General features: G+C 46.4%; 1 protein-coding gene and 1 long non-coding RNA gene across 8 annotated transcripts in view; one reads left to right on the forward strand and one right to left on the reverse strand.

The window, feature by feature from the left end:
- The window catches only part of LOC143516479 (uncharacterized), a 39508-nt gene extending 39285 nt beyond the window's left edge, over positions 1-223 (reverse strand). For both annotated transcript variants that reach the window (XR_013131702.1, XR_013131697.1), the window contains exon 1: positions 42-223. This is a non-coding gene — a long non-coding RNA (uncharacterized LOC143516479). The remainder of the gene's footprint in view (positions 1-41) is intronic.
- The window catches only part of pcbp4 (poly(rC) binding protein 4), a 61624-nt gene that overhangs the window by 16227 nt on the left and 29449 nt on the right, over positions 1-15948 (forward strand). For all 6 annotated transcript variants that reach the window (XM_077008068.1, XM_077008084.1, XM_077008092.1 and 3 more), the window contains 2 exons: positions 12855-13039; positions 14666-14689. In XM_077008068.1, the coding sequence (XP_076864183.1) occupies positions 12932-13039; positions 14666-14689 (132 nt within the window). In that variant the 5' untranslated portion in view covers positions 12855-12931. The remainder of the gene's footprint in view (positions 1-12854; positions 13040-14665; positions 14690-15948) is intronic.

Consider the following 15948-nt stretch of genomic DNA (forward strand, 5'->3'; position numbering starts at 1 on the left):
CCATTTAGGGTCTCCCAGTTTATGACCATCACATGTCTTACCATGACGCTCTGCACAGGAAAACCCATCACGCGGTGTAAACTCGAACAACTGAGGAATTGGGTCGACTGTAGTGAAAGGAGCAAACTGCTTTAAGCGAACCTTCAAAATCAATAGGTGATGTGAGGGTTAATGGGCAGACGAATGCGAGTTGTCTGGAGAGCTGGGACGGAAGCAAGCAGAACCGGGCACCGGCATCCCGGCTGTGGGCCACGTCACGCCACGTTACGTTTGTATCGCGAAGTGCGATCGCGACAGCGCGTGCGACAACAATTGACGTCACTGATCGAAATACTTTCTATCTACAAATGTATAGAAACCTACAAATGTTTTAAGACTTCTGGCACGAATACTATGATCTTGTAATCACATATAGGGTATATGTATTTGATTTAAATGAATATTCATTTGCCGTGTGTACGGTAAACTGTACAGGCCTTAACGCGCAGTCCAAATCGGGAGGGGTGTCACGTGGACGTTACACGTTAGGTACGTTTCAAACACGCAGACCTCTACATTATTCCGTTGTGCTTGTAGGCTTTTGTATAAAGACTACGTGACGACATTAAGTCCGCGTTTGAGACTGACATACTTCACATTTCGTACTTCATTAGCGCTGGTAATTGGTGACCAAACCAACAGGCGGGGGCTCGCGCCAAGACCTTCTGCGGCCAGCGCGCCACGCGAGCATCGCGCCTTTCTTCCATACGCACGAGGGAAGACGGTTCCTAATGAGGCCATGCCTTCCAGCCTGGCAGGCTGCTCCATCACGCCCGTGCACACGCGCACAGGCACGCGTAACTAGGGACTGGAAACCACAGTAAATCACAATTAATGTGACATGGCATAACACGCCTCGCGACCATCTCCCCTCAATGCCATAAACCCACAGAATTACTATCGAGTCACTGTAATTAGATCAGTAATTGGTGGGCTGTAGCCATAGTTTCTTTTGAGTCATATTTGTTGTTTGAGAGAATTAATAAATGACCGATGCGTTATTTTTGTTTTATATATTTTCAGCATTTTCTCACCCTGTGATCTTTTAGAAACATCTGTTTCTCATACATACTAAATAAACGAATTAATTTAAATGCTTCTTGTTGGTTAGGTTGGTTACATAAACTATGCTGCTTTTCTCCAGAAAACAAACTGGAAGAGGAGCCAATATCTGTGTAACATTATAGATTATTGGTTCATTTGGAACCCTGTTATGTATTTAAGGGATATATTATTTTGTAATTCACTTAAAACAAGACAGGAACACTCGCGTGTCCATGAAATCCACTCTTTTTATGACTAAACCTTACGTTTATGACTATAAACATATTGTAGCAAGGCTCGAATGAAACACATTTGCAAACGAGCGATATTTATTATGGGGAGATCTATATTCACTGTGGTTAATACACTCCATGGTCAAAGTGCAAACATAGATAGAACGACGAGACAATCACAACGAACAGACAAATACACCAAAGACAATAAATAATCAAAGACAGGAGGAGAGACAATCAGCAGGAAGACAGGCTAAACGCTAGGAACACTATAACCAGGGTCGTAGTGGTGGGGTGAAAAGTGGGATTGTGATACCCCAAGGGCCCGAAGTGGGGGGAGGGCCCTTGAGAAGTCTGGAATCTTATATCTTATTTTCCTTTAAATATGATATATATATATATATATATATATATATATATATATATATATATATATATATATATATATTTCACAGATCACAATAAATGTTCCTAACTAGTGTTTAATGTCTAAGTTTAATGTTTTGGGTAAGTACATCGGTTGACTGATGGATGGAATTGTTTGTCCTAGCCAACATATAGTGTCTGAGAACAGGCATCTTCGCCCCTTGCATGAAATGGTGCAGTACGCCTTCACCGGCGGATTTAGCTTACCGTTCATTCTACTGAAGCGGCAGTGGACACTGTCTGTACTATGGAAGAAAGCTAAATCTGGTTTTCAGGAAAGAAAAGAGGCAGAAAAGAAATGAGTGAAAGCAACTACTAACAAACTTTCCCAAGAAAGGTGAGCCCAAATGTGAAAGCAAACAGCCAACATTAAGTGAACTCCTGTGGTTATAAAATGCTTAAATATCACCGTGGTTGTCAGTGCCAAAAATTGCATAACACTAAATTAGAAATACCATGATGCATTATCTGTAATCTGAGGTAAACTAAACAAATGTTTGTTTGCATAGCCTACCACACCACTGCAAAACTATATTCTAAAATTAAATTAATATTTATTGTTGTCCATAACATAATTAGGCTAATGCCCTAACTTAGGCTCTGTGTCATAGGTTCATAAGGATGGGCTGTTGAATCAGTATCATGTGTGGTTGAGGGGGCACTGCTGCACAGGGCAGAGGACTTGGAGCCTCACCCCTGACTATAACCAATCAAGGTCAGGGAACTAGAATAATTAAATAAAAACACGCCACTCAGGTAAACATGCTTAAACACAACACACGGGAAACAAAGTAAGAATCAGCTAGACAAACCAGACTAGACTTTATATACATATCTCATACATATATGAATTATGCAAATTAAATGAAGGGGTGTGGCAACTGAAATGGAAACAGCATTTGGAGAACGAAAACAACACCAGCATAACTGACAGGAGGGGCGGGGCAGATGTGACACATATCAAGGCTGTACCTCATAATATCATGTCCATGAATGATGCTTCTCCACACCCCCGCCCCTTCCCACTCCCCCAAAAGAATCGGATTATCTAGCACGATTGATTTCCGGAGTACTGTTCGCTCTTTGTTTGGAATGTAAATAAATCAGCGGGTCACCTTCGTTTAATTAGCTTCATTTCGATATTGCTCGCCTCGTGGGCACGCGTGCAGCTGTGTCCAGGTGCCAGCAAACCAGGCTTCTCATAGCTGAGGCGCAGCGTGGACAGGGTCGCGCGTCCGTGGAGGTGCATTTCAGAGCAGAGCGTGAAGAACTCTCCTGCCTCGACTTGTGCCTGGCAGTGTTACTCAGCCCAACCTCAGCCTTCGCATTATGTGAGGGTTACGGAGAGCATGTGGGGTACGCATGGAAAATACTCCAGCGACTTGACCTGACTCTTAACCACTAAAGCCTAGATTTGTGATACATTTAAAAAGGCATTGACTGCCATACCCTTCCATTCTATTAAATGAGCTTGTCCGTCAGGATATGACCTGTACCCTCTCTTACCTGTAGTGTGGAGTACAATTAACTCGGCCTGAATATCCTGTCTGCAAAATATGAAATCTACACCACAGGTAATGGCAGACTATGAATGACCTCTGACACCAGCCCTTAGTGGTAACAAGGAATCCAATTAACTGTACTGATCGCAGCTTAAAATAGCCTCAGAGGAAGAAATAATGAGGGCAGATGCTGAAAACGATAGCGGTCAATCTGGCTTCTATTGGAGATCAATAGGAGGACGAGTCTTGGAACAAAATCTGGCCCGTGAGTTCCGATCCACCGGTAAATGCATAACAACGTCGTTTAGCCCAAGTGCCTCTGGAAGACGTTGCCACACAGGCGAAACCTCAGCATGTTGGCTCGTAATATAATGCATAATTAACCCCACACAAGGCTTTTTGTTGATTGTTAATGACTTAATTACTTAAGGGTTGGCCTATGGTTTTAATTGCGCATGTGGCTCTTCTGGTAGGGCCTTGCGGGACAGTGAGAGGGGTCGAGGTCAGGGTGCTTGCGCAGGATTGGGACATGCAGCACGAGTGGGCGGGACATGCAGTGTGAGTGGGCGGGACATGCAGTGTGAGTGGGCGGGACAGGCAGTGCGAGTGGGCGGGACAGGCAGCGCAAGTGGGCCTTGGTCCCTGAAGACCTCATTAGAACCTCGAGGGGAAGGTGTGAGAGTGATGGCCCCGCCTTATTTCACCAGAGAGCATCCGCCACTTGGCAGAACGATGCTCACATTCTTTTGTACTCGCTACAACTTTGTGTGTTCAGTACAAAGAAGTGTAATCTCAATCCTTATAAAGGGTTATTATACATGTACATTTTTTATACAATAATAATAATTTATACAATTGTTTTTGTAACAAGGCCTGGGCCAAATGTGATTACCTCTTTCGGAAGCTGGGAATGCTTACTTTGTGATTGTGAAACTATACATCCAATAGGCAAATGCAATCTGTGGGTCAGATGTCGTGTAACTATCATCGAGGAAGACTGCTACAGTAACAGCAACAGCCTTACTAATTCAGACATTACTATACATTGTAGTCAGCAGCAACGCTGGTGGTTTTGCAAGACCCAAGTCTCTGCTACAGAATAATGAAAGATCCCTCCCGCAGAGCACTGTGGTCCGTATTAAGGAGCAAGGATTAGACCAGCTTTCATATCGCACACACCAGTATCGGCATGCTTTTAATGAATGCTCGGAATCTCACTGTCTCCCACTGACTCCAGCGGGCCGTCTGAAGTGTCCCGCCAGCGCCACAGTCTCGACCCCCCCAGCTGCACCACCCACACCACCCGCACACCCACCCACCCCCGAATGGGCTCCAGCTGTCTGGCCTGGAACAGCTGAGGAGCTTCCCCGAGATCAGAGGCACACGCCCAACACACTCCGATTGTGCAGCTGACAAAACGCAGTGCCCCCTCCTCCACTCAAACCCACCTCCACCCGCTCTCCTGTGGTGTAATCTATCTCGGTGTCGAGGTTGTGGGTGGCACGCACTGTTGTTGTAGCAAACACTCCAGTGTAAGTGTCATGTCCCCAAACCAAGTGTGTAAGTCCCTCTCCAGTCCAGGTGTCTACACCCTGCACCTAACAAAGGCAAATATGAAATACCAAAAAGCATCATTTAAGTGGCAAAGCATGGTGGTGGAATCAAATTATATATTCAGGTCAGTGTCGGGGTAACGTGAGTTTGCTCATCAGGAGGTTCATTTTTCCCAGTAATCTCTGTGTAATGCAGAAAACGAGAAACAGTATTTCTCATCAACGCTTTTGAAGATCCATCCCCTCCAGTAACCCACGACATGTTTTTCTCGTTCTCCTCTAGTCCTCCAGAGAATTAATCACAAGTTTTAGTACCAGTACCGTGACTGAACGCTAATGGGCATCCAAGCCAAGTGCCTGATGGGAATGTTACCTGCACGGAAACGAGGGGGATAAAAAACAAAAACAAACAGGAAAAAATGACACGTCCAAAAACTCCCCGCCAGACTCGTACATTTTGTTCATATTTTCTTTCACTTTTTTCAGTCTCCACTTTCTTCATTCTTTTATCACCTTGGTTTCAGAGCAGGGATCATAAACAGCAAATGAGGGGGAAAAGGAGGGGCACATTTTTTTTTTTTATTATTAATGTCTCAGTCAATATTCTCTATCCGGTGATCTCGGCAGCTGAACTGGAGTTAGCCGGCAAGGCAGCGGCTGAGGGGCTGAGTGGGAAGGAATAGAGTGGACAAGAGTGGAAATGGAGTTTCCTGCCAGGTGGACCAGCCCTGCTGTGCAGACCTAGCAAGGATAATAACTCCACCAGCTTTGTGTAGCTTCTAATTGAATAAAGAAGGGGGCCGGTTCCAGATTATTGCCTCTGCTCATTAAATATCTGAGTACTCCCAGCCTAGCAAGATTACTGAGCAAATTTAATACGGTGCCTACTCTCGGGTGGAGCTTTTCTCACCAAATGAGAAAGAATGGAGACAAGATGAGGGCTGTCATGAGATGAGACGTGATCAGAACCTGCAGGACATTGATGCGTTAGCTACAGAGGTTGGATCCACGATACCTCAGAATCGAGACACAGATTTGGTCGCCATTCAAGGAATTCAAGCAATTGGTCGCCTTCATATTTTTTCTTTGAGCTACATCAATGAAAGTACATTTAATTAATGAATTAAAATAAAGAAATACGTATTAATTAATTCATTAAACAAAGAAAGAAGCCATGGAGTGCCTGTCTGAACTTCTAAAGCAAAAACCAAGCATGTATGTATTTGCTAATCACCCTTCAAGTAAAGCCTTGCATTTATTTCCAGCTCAAAACAATGGGGTTTAGACATGGAGAGGTCAGAGTCTCTAATCCCTAACCCTTACCTCAGAAGTCCGCTGCCCTCTGTAATCCGGCCCCGAGCTGGTTGAATCACAGCATGAACATGGTCACCAGTACTTCTGTAATTCCTCAGCCTGGAGCCAGAATGCTAATTTAAGCACTGGTGCTACAAGCTGCCTTTGTTCCTGGGGGATCTGACGCAGGAACTTTCAGAGGCTTGTCTAACAAATACACACAGAACGATACATGGACATGTGCCTTCAGTGATTTGTGAATTAGTTATATCATTTGAGTGTCAAGATCATTCCAAGATAAGACTTGGAAGATTTTCATTATTGCTGACATTATTTTTACATTTTCTTTTTTTTTAATGGCCCACCTCCACCCCCCCATCTTTGGAGGACAACTTTGTTTTTATGTACAGTTCAAACGACAATTATAACAATATGCAAAGTGATAATTATTGGGGTTAGGTGGACCAAGAAAAGAGGGGGAGAGAAAGAATAAAAAGGGAAAAGACAGAAGGGCAGGGAAAAAAAATAATAATATAATAATAATAATTATATATATAGAAAAAAAATTTTTTTTTTTACATTTTCTTTGTTGTTGTTGCATTTTATATAAGGTGATTAAAGCAGGAGATTTTAGTATTACCTCCAGTAAAGGTCACTAAGGTCACAGAGAATCATAATCCCTCTCCTCTAAAATACTTAAGAGCATCTTCATATCAGTTTGGGCTTAGCATATCCCGGCCTTAAAGGGCAGTGGGTCGGGCATGCACTACTGAGTACTAAGACTCTGATGTTCTGTGGTGTTCAGGGTTTGAATCGTGCTCCGGTGTGTCTCGGGCGAACACTACCCGCTATTAGCTACGGATTCAGATCGCTTTTTGATTACCTATTCTAATGTTTAAAGTAGTTATTTGACATGACAAGTGTGAGCCAAGATCATAATTTATGAGGCCGTTCTGATGGCACCTCGTGCGTTACGTGAGGATCTGTCAACCCACTCAGTCTGATTTGTTCACAATCACAGATATTGATTGTGCTACCCGCTTGATTTGTGCCTCTGATTAGTGGATTTGCCAAAACAGCGGGGGGGGGGGGGGGGGGGGCTGTTTATGTTCCTTGAACATGATGTTTTAACCTTCACTCTGGTTTATCACAATTTCTAAGGCCGTTTGTGCATGTGTGTGTGTGTGTGTGTGTGTGTGTGTGTGTGTGTATGTGTGTTGTAGACAAAGAAATGAATTTCCCTTCAATATCCAAATCGAGGGAACATTTTGTAAAATACCTTACCACAGCACATTTGCCTTGCACTCAAATTCCTTTTTGCCCTTCCAGCTGCTTATTTGTTTGACTGTGTGTGTGTGTGTGTGTGTGTGTGTGTGTGTGTGTGTGTGTGTGTGTGTGTGTGCAGCAGTGATAGGCCAACTCTCTCTGTTTGACTGTGTGTGCGTGTTCATGCAGCAGTGATTGGGCAAGTCTCTCCATTCGAGTATGTGTGTGTGTGTGTGTGTGTGACTGTGTGTGAGTGTGTGTGTTTGTGTCCTGCCATGTGCTGCCGTGTTGGCGTTTTAGCGCCGGAGTGGTAGACAGGATTCTGTGGCCCCGCCCCCTTCTCGCCATGGCGTCCAGGCCTGTTTGATAAATCTGGGCTGGACGTCAGGACTCGAGGGTCCAAGGCCGTGGCTGCCGTTCATCTGTCCATGGCTCTCCACAGCCCTGTTTATTCGGCAGCGTTTCCTTCTCCACTCTCAGCCCTTTCCTGAGACCCCAGAGAGAATAAATATTACTACAGCAACATAAAGTGACACTTTAGTTGCCCACTGAAGCTGTCTCATGATTCTCCACGCATGAGCCGCCATTAAAGAACCCACTCGCTCGCCCCAACCCAAAGGACCCTGAGTGTCGTAATTATGGTAATCTACCTCAAAGCTTTTGACAATGAAATGACATTCTTTGCCCAACACTGAGTCGTATCTGCACCTCGGGGTCTTGGCGGGGGGGCAATTATGTTTATTGACCTTTAAGATATCGCGGTGACGGCGGCAGTGGTCAGCAGGAAAATTGACTAGATAGTGATCGGAAAAGCTGCCCATCACGAGTCCTGCGTAAGAAACTCCTTCTCGGGTTGTTGCTCAGTTCTGAGACGTTCATGATCTCAGCTGAGTCTAGACTTCGCCGCATGTGCCAGTTATGAACCGTGGCAGACTGATGCACTTCCTATGAAAGAAAATCTCTCCATAAAGGAGGAAATTGACTTTGACTGCTTTATACTTAAAGTTCTACAGCCCAACACAGAGCTCACTGTCTTCAGAACAGAGATCTCCTCTGCAACACCCCTAGTATTAGACTGAGTGTAATTATAGTGATCACGAGCACAGAGGTGGTTTGGGGAGGGGGGGTGGTGGCTGCAGATAGATAGAGAGAGAGAGGGATAGATATAGAGAGAAGGGCGGGAGAGAGGCAGAGGGAGGGATTGAGGGGGAGAGGGAGGGAGGGAGAGAAGGAGGAGGGATGTAGGAGGACTGACAAAGCTGCCTGATCTTCTTTTTTTTTTCGCTTCTCTATTTGCTCTGTCAAGGCCTGGTCAGAGGAGAGCTGCATTGCTCTCTTGCCGTGTGTGTGTGTGTGTGTGTGTGTGTGTGTGTGTGTGTGTGTGTGTGTGTGTGTGGCACCCACATGTGACAGTATAGTCTGCATCCCTCCATGCGTCACCATGACATCACCACTAGCCAGAAACACTCCACATTAACACCGCATACTAGACCAAACACTGTAGTGAAATGTCATATTTATGTCAATGAGGACCTCCGTATAACTCAAACTCTGACATCAAAATGTAATTAGAACAGTGATACAGTCAAGCATCCCATTTTGTCATCGTGGGTTTTTCTAATAAAGGACATCAGTTAAACTGTAAAACTTTTTTTTAAGTAGCATTATGGGGCCACACCAACAAAATGGATTTTTGTGAGTCAGCCAGCAGTTGATAACAGGATCACGGGCGTTTGTGTGTCTCTGATAAAGCAGGATTAAACTCTGCATGTGGTACACAAGACGGTGCAATTTAAAAACAATTTGTGCCCTATATTACACTAGATGACCATAAATATTCATTTACGATAAACTTTGAAATACTTCATCGGTCAGTGCCTTATGAACCTTATAAACCCTTACAGTAAATAGCTGACAAGCTATATAGCCCGTAGTGATGTGTGCGTGACATGAGTGAGTCATGGCTCGGTGTTGACTGACTGCTGGTGCTGTAAGATAGAAGAACTCCACAGCGAGGCTGGAGATCAGACTCACCGCAGAAGCCCTGCAGAACTGTATCTGGATGATGATTATGTAGGTATTTTGGTACGAGTACTTTCGTCATTTGAAGTGTGAGAGAGTTGGAGAAAGTCTTACTTGGCAAATGCAAGTGGCTTCTCAGAGGGATGGTTACATGCGCGGCTAAAGTGTAATGCCTGGTTCCAAACCGCTGACAGTGTTCTCCAATAAAGGGGCGACTAGCTGCATGAGCAACAGAAGATAGCAGCTTTGCTACCACCTAACACCATCTCATTTGCGTACCGCTAACAGCCACCTGCATCGCGCTGTTAGCAGGGGGATGTGTTCCATTAAGATGGCAAAGCATCTTGTATCTCAGTGTGGACAGGTAATGTCCACACCCCAAGAGCTCTCCCCCTCCAAACTTCCAGGCCACACCCCCAGCACAGACCACACCCCTCTCAAACCCCATACCTCACCCCCTCCCCCCATCCCACCTCCCCCAGTCTGTAGGCCTAACCAGTCACTGGAATGATGGCAGTGCTAGTCCTGAACCCCAGGGACCGGCCATGAATCATTGGTGTACGGGACTCTGAATGCTCGAGCCATGTGGAAACGCTTCATTATGTGCTTGGGAGAGGAGGTGTACGACTAAGCAGGTTTTTTTTTCTTTTTTAACCCCATCCTGCACGTCAGCTGAAAGCATTTCAGTTATTCACGTCTGCTGTGCTGAAGCGGAGTGTCCTGTAATAGAAACTCCACCGTGCTGGACACCAGCAGCAAACACTAGTCAGCCCCTCGCCAACGTCCCTGGAACTAATCCTGCCCTCACTGCACAACCCCGGAGGAAAAGACTGCCGCCTCTCCCCATCTCGGCTCCGAGAGTCCGGTGTCCTGTCCCCTGCCTCTGAAAGCACCCCCGAAATGAAATAACATACTGAAGTGGCCATGTAGGCACCTGTTGTTAAACACCCCCCGTTCCTTTTTGACATGCCGGTCCATTGTAACAGTGGCAGTGTGAGTGGACTGGGGGGGTGGACTGGGGGGGGGGGGGGGGGGGGGTTGTCCTGGCCTTGACAAGCATGATACGATATGTGAGGAGATGTGGTCGTAAGCAGAGAGGCCAGATGGACATTAGTAGTCTGCTATGGCCCGAGCTGCCAGAACACGCCCCGGTCCGAACGGATCTCCTGGTTTTTTTTCCTGTTCCAAGTGTGGTGACCCAGGAAACCACCACATCCATAAGGCCTGCTTCGATCCATGTCTGGCCCGGGAGTGTTCCTGAGCTCATGGCGTGCCATTCTGTTCCAGCTGAAAAGATGTAACAAGCTGATGGAAAATCTGATATCGATCAACCGTCATAAATTTCGGAACGAGGTGCGAGTCTCGGCTCACGCGGGAAATTCAGTTTGGGGGTGACACGGTCGCTGTGCCCATGCAGACGTGTGAGCGTGTGCCGCTGTCGGCTTAGCCGCCCTCCGCCGTGTCTCTGTCACGGCAGGATACACGGCGGCGGTTTTAATCGCACCGCATCTGAAAAAGGCCCCATGTTTTATCACTCCTGGATGAGAAGAGGGTCAAGAAGCTTCTCCTCAATTAGGGACACAGAAGAGGAGCCAGATGTTCCTCTGCTCTGAACCGAAGGGGTGCCAGCACTGTCTGAGCGTGACCCTCTGGGCCCAGTGTACCCCCCCCCCCCACGTCCCTCCCCCTCCTTCACACCCTCCAGTACAGACACACTGTAATTGGTCTGCTGAGCTGCAGAGAAACTATAAAAAGACACAGACGAAGGGGATGACGGCTGTAGCCTAGTGATGCCACGAGGCCCCGCCTCCAGACACAGCCAGACGTAATTGACAGCCCGTTAACCCCGCCTGCTTCATGCCCAGACATGCAGGCCTCATTGGAAATGCACCTCACGTGACACGCGTCTCTTTCTTCACGCCTGTGCCGTCGTTAGGTTTGTGACCTACATTTTGGAAAGCCTGCCAGACATGAAAACACACAATATCGCTACCCTCCCCCAAACCCCACACCCACACCCCCCCAAAAGGTGGTGCCCTTCGCCTGAGCAGGAGAATGTACCAACCTCGCGGGCATTTTCTCACGTTCCCCCGCGTCTCCTAGGGTTTACGCTGCAGCAGTGCAGACAGTGGATCGCACTCGAAGAGCGACGCTTGGCGAGCTCCTCGTTAGCATGCAGCCACGTCGCGACTGTGACACGTGTGACGTCTGCTCACGTGTGACGTCTGCTGAGGACCCTCTCGTCCTTGCCTTTCCTCCCAGTACACTGAAGCCAAGAGCCTATTTAATTCTGCCCTAAGCTTTTAACTGGCTTGGCAGTTAATTCTCTCAATTAAATTAAAACATTCAACGGCTTTGTCAGGTTGAAATGGGCTGGTCAGGTGAAGTGTATTGGAAGGATCTTTACAATTTACATTTTACCGGATCTTTTTTAGAAATAATGATAACCTCTCCTGCATCCATCCTTTGTGTATGTTTATACTCATCCATTACACTCACTTTTGTATTAAATTGTTTCTTTTCAAATAAGACAGCATAGCAAATAAGATAGCATAGCAAATATCCTATGAGACCCTGTCTCTGATTTATTGTTTATTTTGAGTAATTTAGATGGATACATAGATGGGTAGACTGCTGTTTACTTGTGATGCCACTTTTAAATGTGGCTAGTCTGTCTCTGAAGAACTCCTGAGGTGTTTTGGGTGGAAAACAGCTAATGTAGATGTGACCTGCAATTACCTCGCAACCGGGACACAATTCCCTGAACTCAGCACATCTTATTACACACTTTCTCCAAGTGCCAGAACTGTTGACAGGACAGAAAGCAGTACATGGGCACGGAAACGTCTGGAATAACCTCACTAGGCAAGCCCTTCACCAACTGCCATTTTTCTTTGGGGATGGGGGGAGGGGGTGGAATGCAGTCAAAATGATAAAGCTTTATTTGAAGAGCCCTGCGCTTCAGAGTACTATTGTGTAACTAAATGCCTGATTATGTCTGGCAGCTGTCATTGTTATAATCTTATATCTGTATCTTTATTTAACATCAGTCAAATAACGCCTGGCACATATATCACCATGCCTCTCTGTTTCAATTTCCAGACATTGAGGCCCTGTTTAAGACAAATGATGCCCTTTCCTCCTGCATTGCACTGAATGAAAGGACAGGCCCTTGTTTCAGCAGCGTTGGGGTGGACTGCTGGTATCAAATAGCCATTCAGAACTAAGAGCATTAAATCATCAGTCTCCCTCCATTTGTTGGCCCAAAAATAGATGAACGCATGATGCTTCTGCCCAGAAACACTGACCTTTTGTTAAGAGGACGGGAGATGCTAATGAAAACGGATGGTGGCCCAAAGACGCCGTCGTTGACCCGTCGTTCTGCCACGCGTCCTCCCCCTTTTGAAGAACCCAGAGCATGATGTTAAGTTCTGTCTGATGGGGATATACGGTGCCTTTTTGCTGTGTCTCCCCAGGGCTGTGAGAGGAAGAAGAAGACTCCCAAGCTCCCATCCCCCCACCCAACGGCACCATCATCGCCAGACGTTCTTTCATGCGACTCCCTGGGCCAGACTGCACAGCCAGAATGAACTGTGAGCAGGACTTTGGAGACGGGGGAATGAACGTCACTCTCACCCTCCGGTTGCTCATGCACGGCAAGGTGGGAGACGCGCGCCCACACACACACACACGCACGAACGCGCCCGCTCACATACACACGCACGCACACACAAACACACACGCACGCACGCGCCCGCTCACATGCACACGCACACACACGTCCACACACACACACACACACACGCACGCGCTCACACACACATACGCACACTCGTGCTCACACACACACGCACGCATGCGCTCATACACACACACAAACACACATGCACGCACACACGCACGCACTCACACACACACACACACACCTACGCGCCCGCTCACACACACACACGCACACTCATGCTCACACACACACGCACGCATGCGCTCACACACACAAAGACACAGACACAGACACACACACACACACACAGAGCTATGCTCACACCTCATCCTGAAATAGAAGCATCTAACAATAGAAACTTCACATGTTGTATAGCTGATCCAAAACCAAAACGAGTCCACACGATACACATCTCAATCCTGCCGTTGTGATCTCTCCAATATGCCTTCAATATGAACCCTAATGGATTTTAAATGATTACCTAACCATTAAGGCTATGCAAATGAGATCATGCTAAATTGATCTCCACTAATTTTCATTCGTTGTGGACCAATTTAGCATATTGAGGTGAAGTACACTGCTGGGGTTCAGAAGGCGGGTGCAGAGAGATCTGACCACTGGTCTTCATTATTGCACCACCTGGACCATTAAATAAACTGCCCATGATATTCGACCGGCCATGAGATTTGAGAGTTGTAATAGATTTTCCATGTTTTGTAATATGCATTTTCACCAGACCATGAACCACCGACAAGTAGTTGATTTAAATTCTGGACCTTTTAAGTTTATTTTCCATTTGAATTAAATTAAGAATTAAGTCTTTAATTGTCATTAAATGTCTGTGTACACTGGAACTTGTTAATAAATCATCATATCAATTATTGCTGTGCAGATTAAAGTTTATATATCATTCAGCTGAAATGTCACTTTCTGCATACTGTGTTGTTTTATATGCATGAAGAATCTCTGACAAGAAACTTTCGAAGTGGGGTTTAATGCTTTGAGAATGAGTTCCTGACCTTCCAATGAAACTGCAAAAACCTTGTCAAGAATCCAAAATAGGCATATAATTGCTCTCTGATTTGACAAGATTGGAAAATTACACTAATCATGGACTTTGAATCCAATGACTACTGAAGGATAACTTGAAAACAGTGAGTGACTCATCATTGAAACTGATCGTGGACGCTTTCATGGTTTTCCTCACAATTAAACCAAAGCCCTTTACTCAGAGGGGAAGCCTCATCGCTCTGAGACTTCCATTGTCCTCCTCAGTTCTCAGTGTGTCTCCTAACAGCGGGTGCGCCGCCATGTCCAGATCACAGAGACCCTAGAGCCGAATTAGCGAAATTTGATGAGGGCGTGACCGGTTTCCCTCAGGGGCTTGGGTGGCCGCCGCCTGGCCCAATAGCGATCGGCTGGGTTAGTTTTATCCGGGAGGGCTAGGGTCGGCTTGCAGAAGGCCCACGGGTTTATTCCCATAGACAGATGTTGGTGAGAGGAGCGTGATCGATAACCTGACATTTGGCCTGCGTTTCATTGGTTCTTCTTCTGTTTCCGCAGGAGGTGGGAAGCATCATAGGCAAGGTGAGGCGCTCCGTCTCTACGCATCTGCACACATTTGCATGACGTTCTTGTGCTGATGCATCATCTGTTTTTTCTAACCCAAACGTGCACGTGTGCAACTTCTCTGGAGCCCTGAGGTTATGCATCTTTCATCTACACCATAATCACAGTGATTGGCTATTAAGATTTTGGACAGCAAACTGTTCAGCTAATCTCGGGAGAGATGCGAAGCTCACAGTAATAATGGGAGCTGGTCGCATATCCCATCTCGTACTGTTTAATACCCTGCGCTGACACTGTTTATCCCTGAAGGCCTGCTCGAGTGGAGCCGTCTGTGGAGATTTCATACTGGCAAAGCCCATCATCATTAACATGCAGAGGGTGCATGCTGTGTGTGTGCGCGTGTGCGAGCGTGTGCACGTGTGTGTGTGTGTGTATGCGCCACTGCTTTGAGCTTTGCACCGTTAGCTAACTATAGGTCCTGCAGCAGTCAGGCTCATGAGTGAACACACACACACACACACACACACACATACGCGCGCACACCCCAGGCAGGAGCTATGTTAGCATTTCCTTGGCTTTCTGAGAAAATCACTTTGTGAGGCAGAAACCTACTCTTCAGATCTACCCTGCTAATAGGTCCCTGGGCTTTCGGCGTAGTTTTACCTTCCCAAACACACACACACACACACACACACACACCCCACACCAGTACACTGGACACTGGGTGGTGTTGGGCTGCAGACGGCGGAGGATGAGCAGCCATTAAGCTGAGCAGTTTGGACTTATCGTGGTCTCCAGAACTGAGCACTGGCTCCACATCTGTCTTCTACTTCTACAGCCAGAAGAAGACCATAAAATTAGACACACAAGATTTCAGACCACATGGACTGACTACTGACTTAAGAACCAAATCCAGACATACAAACATGTCTAATTCATGAATGATGAGTTACATTATAAGCAGCCAATGTAACAAGTGGGTTTTTTTTTCCATGTTATTGTTTCTTCAGACCAAAATCTCACCTAATCTGAATATTAGACTCTCATTGGCTATCTTAATTATATGTCAGCCTCTCCAGGCAGCCGAATGACATTTCTGAAATGGTGATACTTCAATGCTCGATCACGTCCCAACGCGGGCCACCCTGACATGGTTCTGTCCCCGTCCTCAGCTTGCAGTAAATGAACATTAGCAGAAGGCCGTGCGTGGGTGCGCCGTGCTCCCGCGCTCCGCATCGCCTCATACTGGTGTATTAAAGCATCTGCAGGCGTTATTA

Source organism: Brachyhypopomus gauderio, chromosome 1 (genome assembly GCF_052324685.1).
Source record: "Brachyhypopomus gauderio isolate BG-103 chromosome 1, BGAUD_0.2, whole genome shotgun sequence".
NCBI lineage: Eukaryota > Metazoa > Chordata > Actinopteri > Gymnotiformes > Hypopomidae > Brachyhypopomus > Brachyhypopomus gauderio.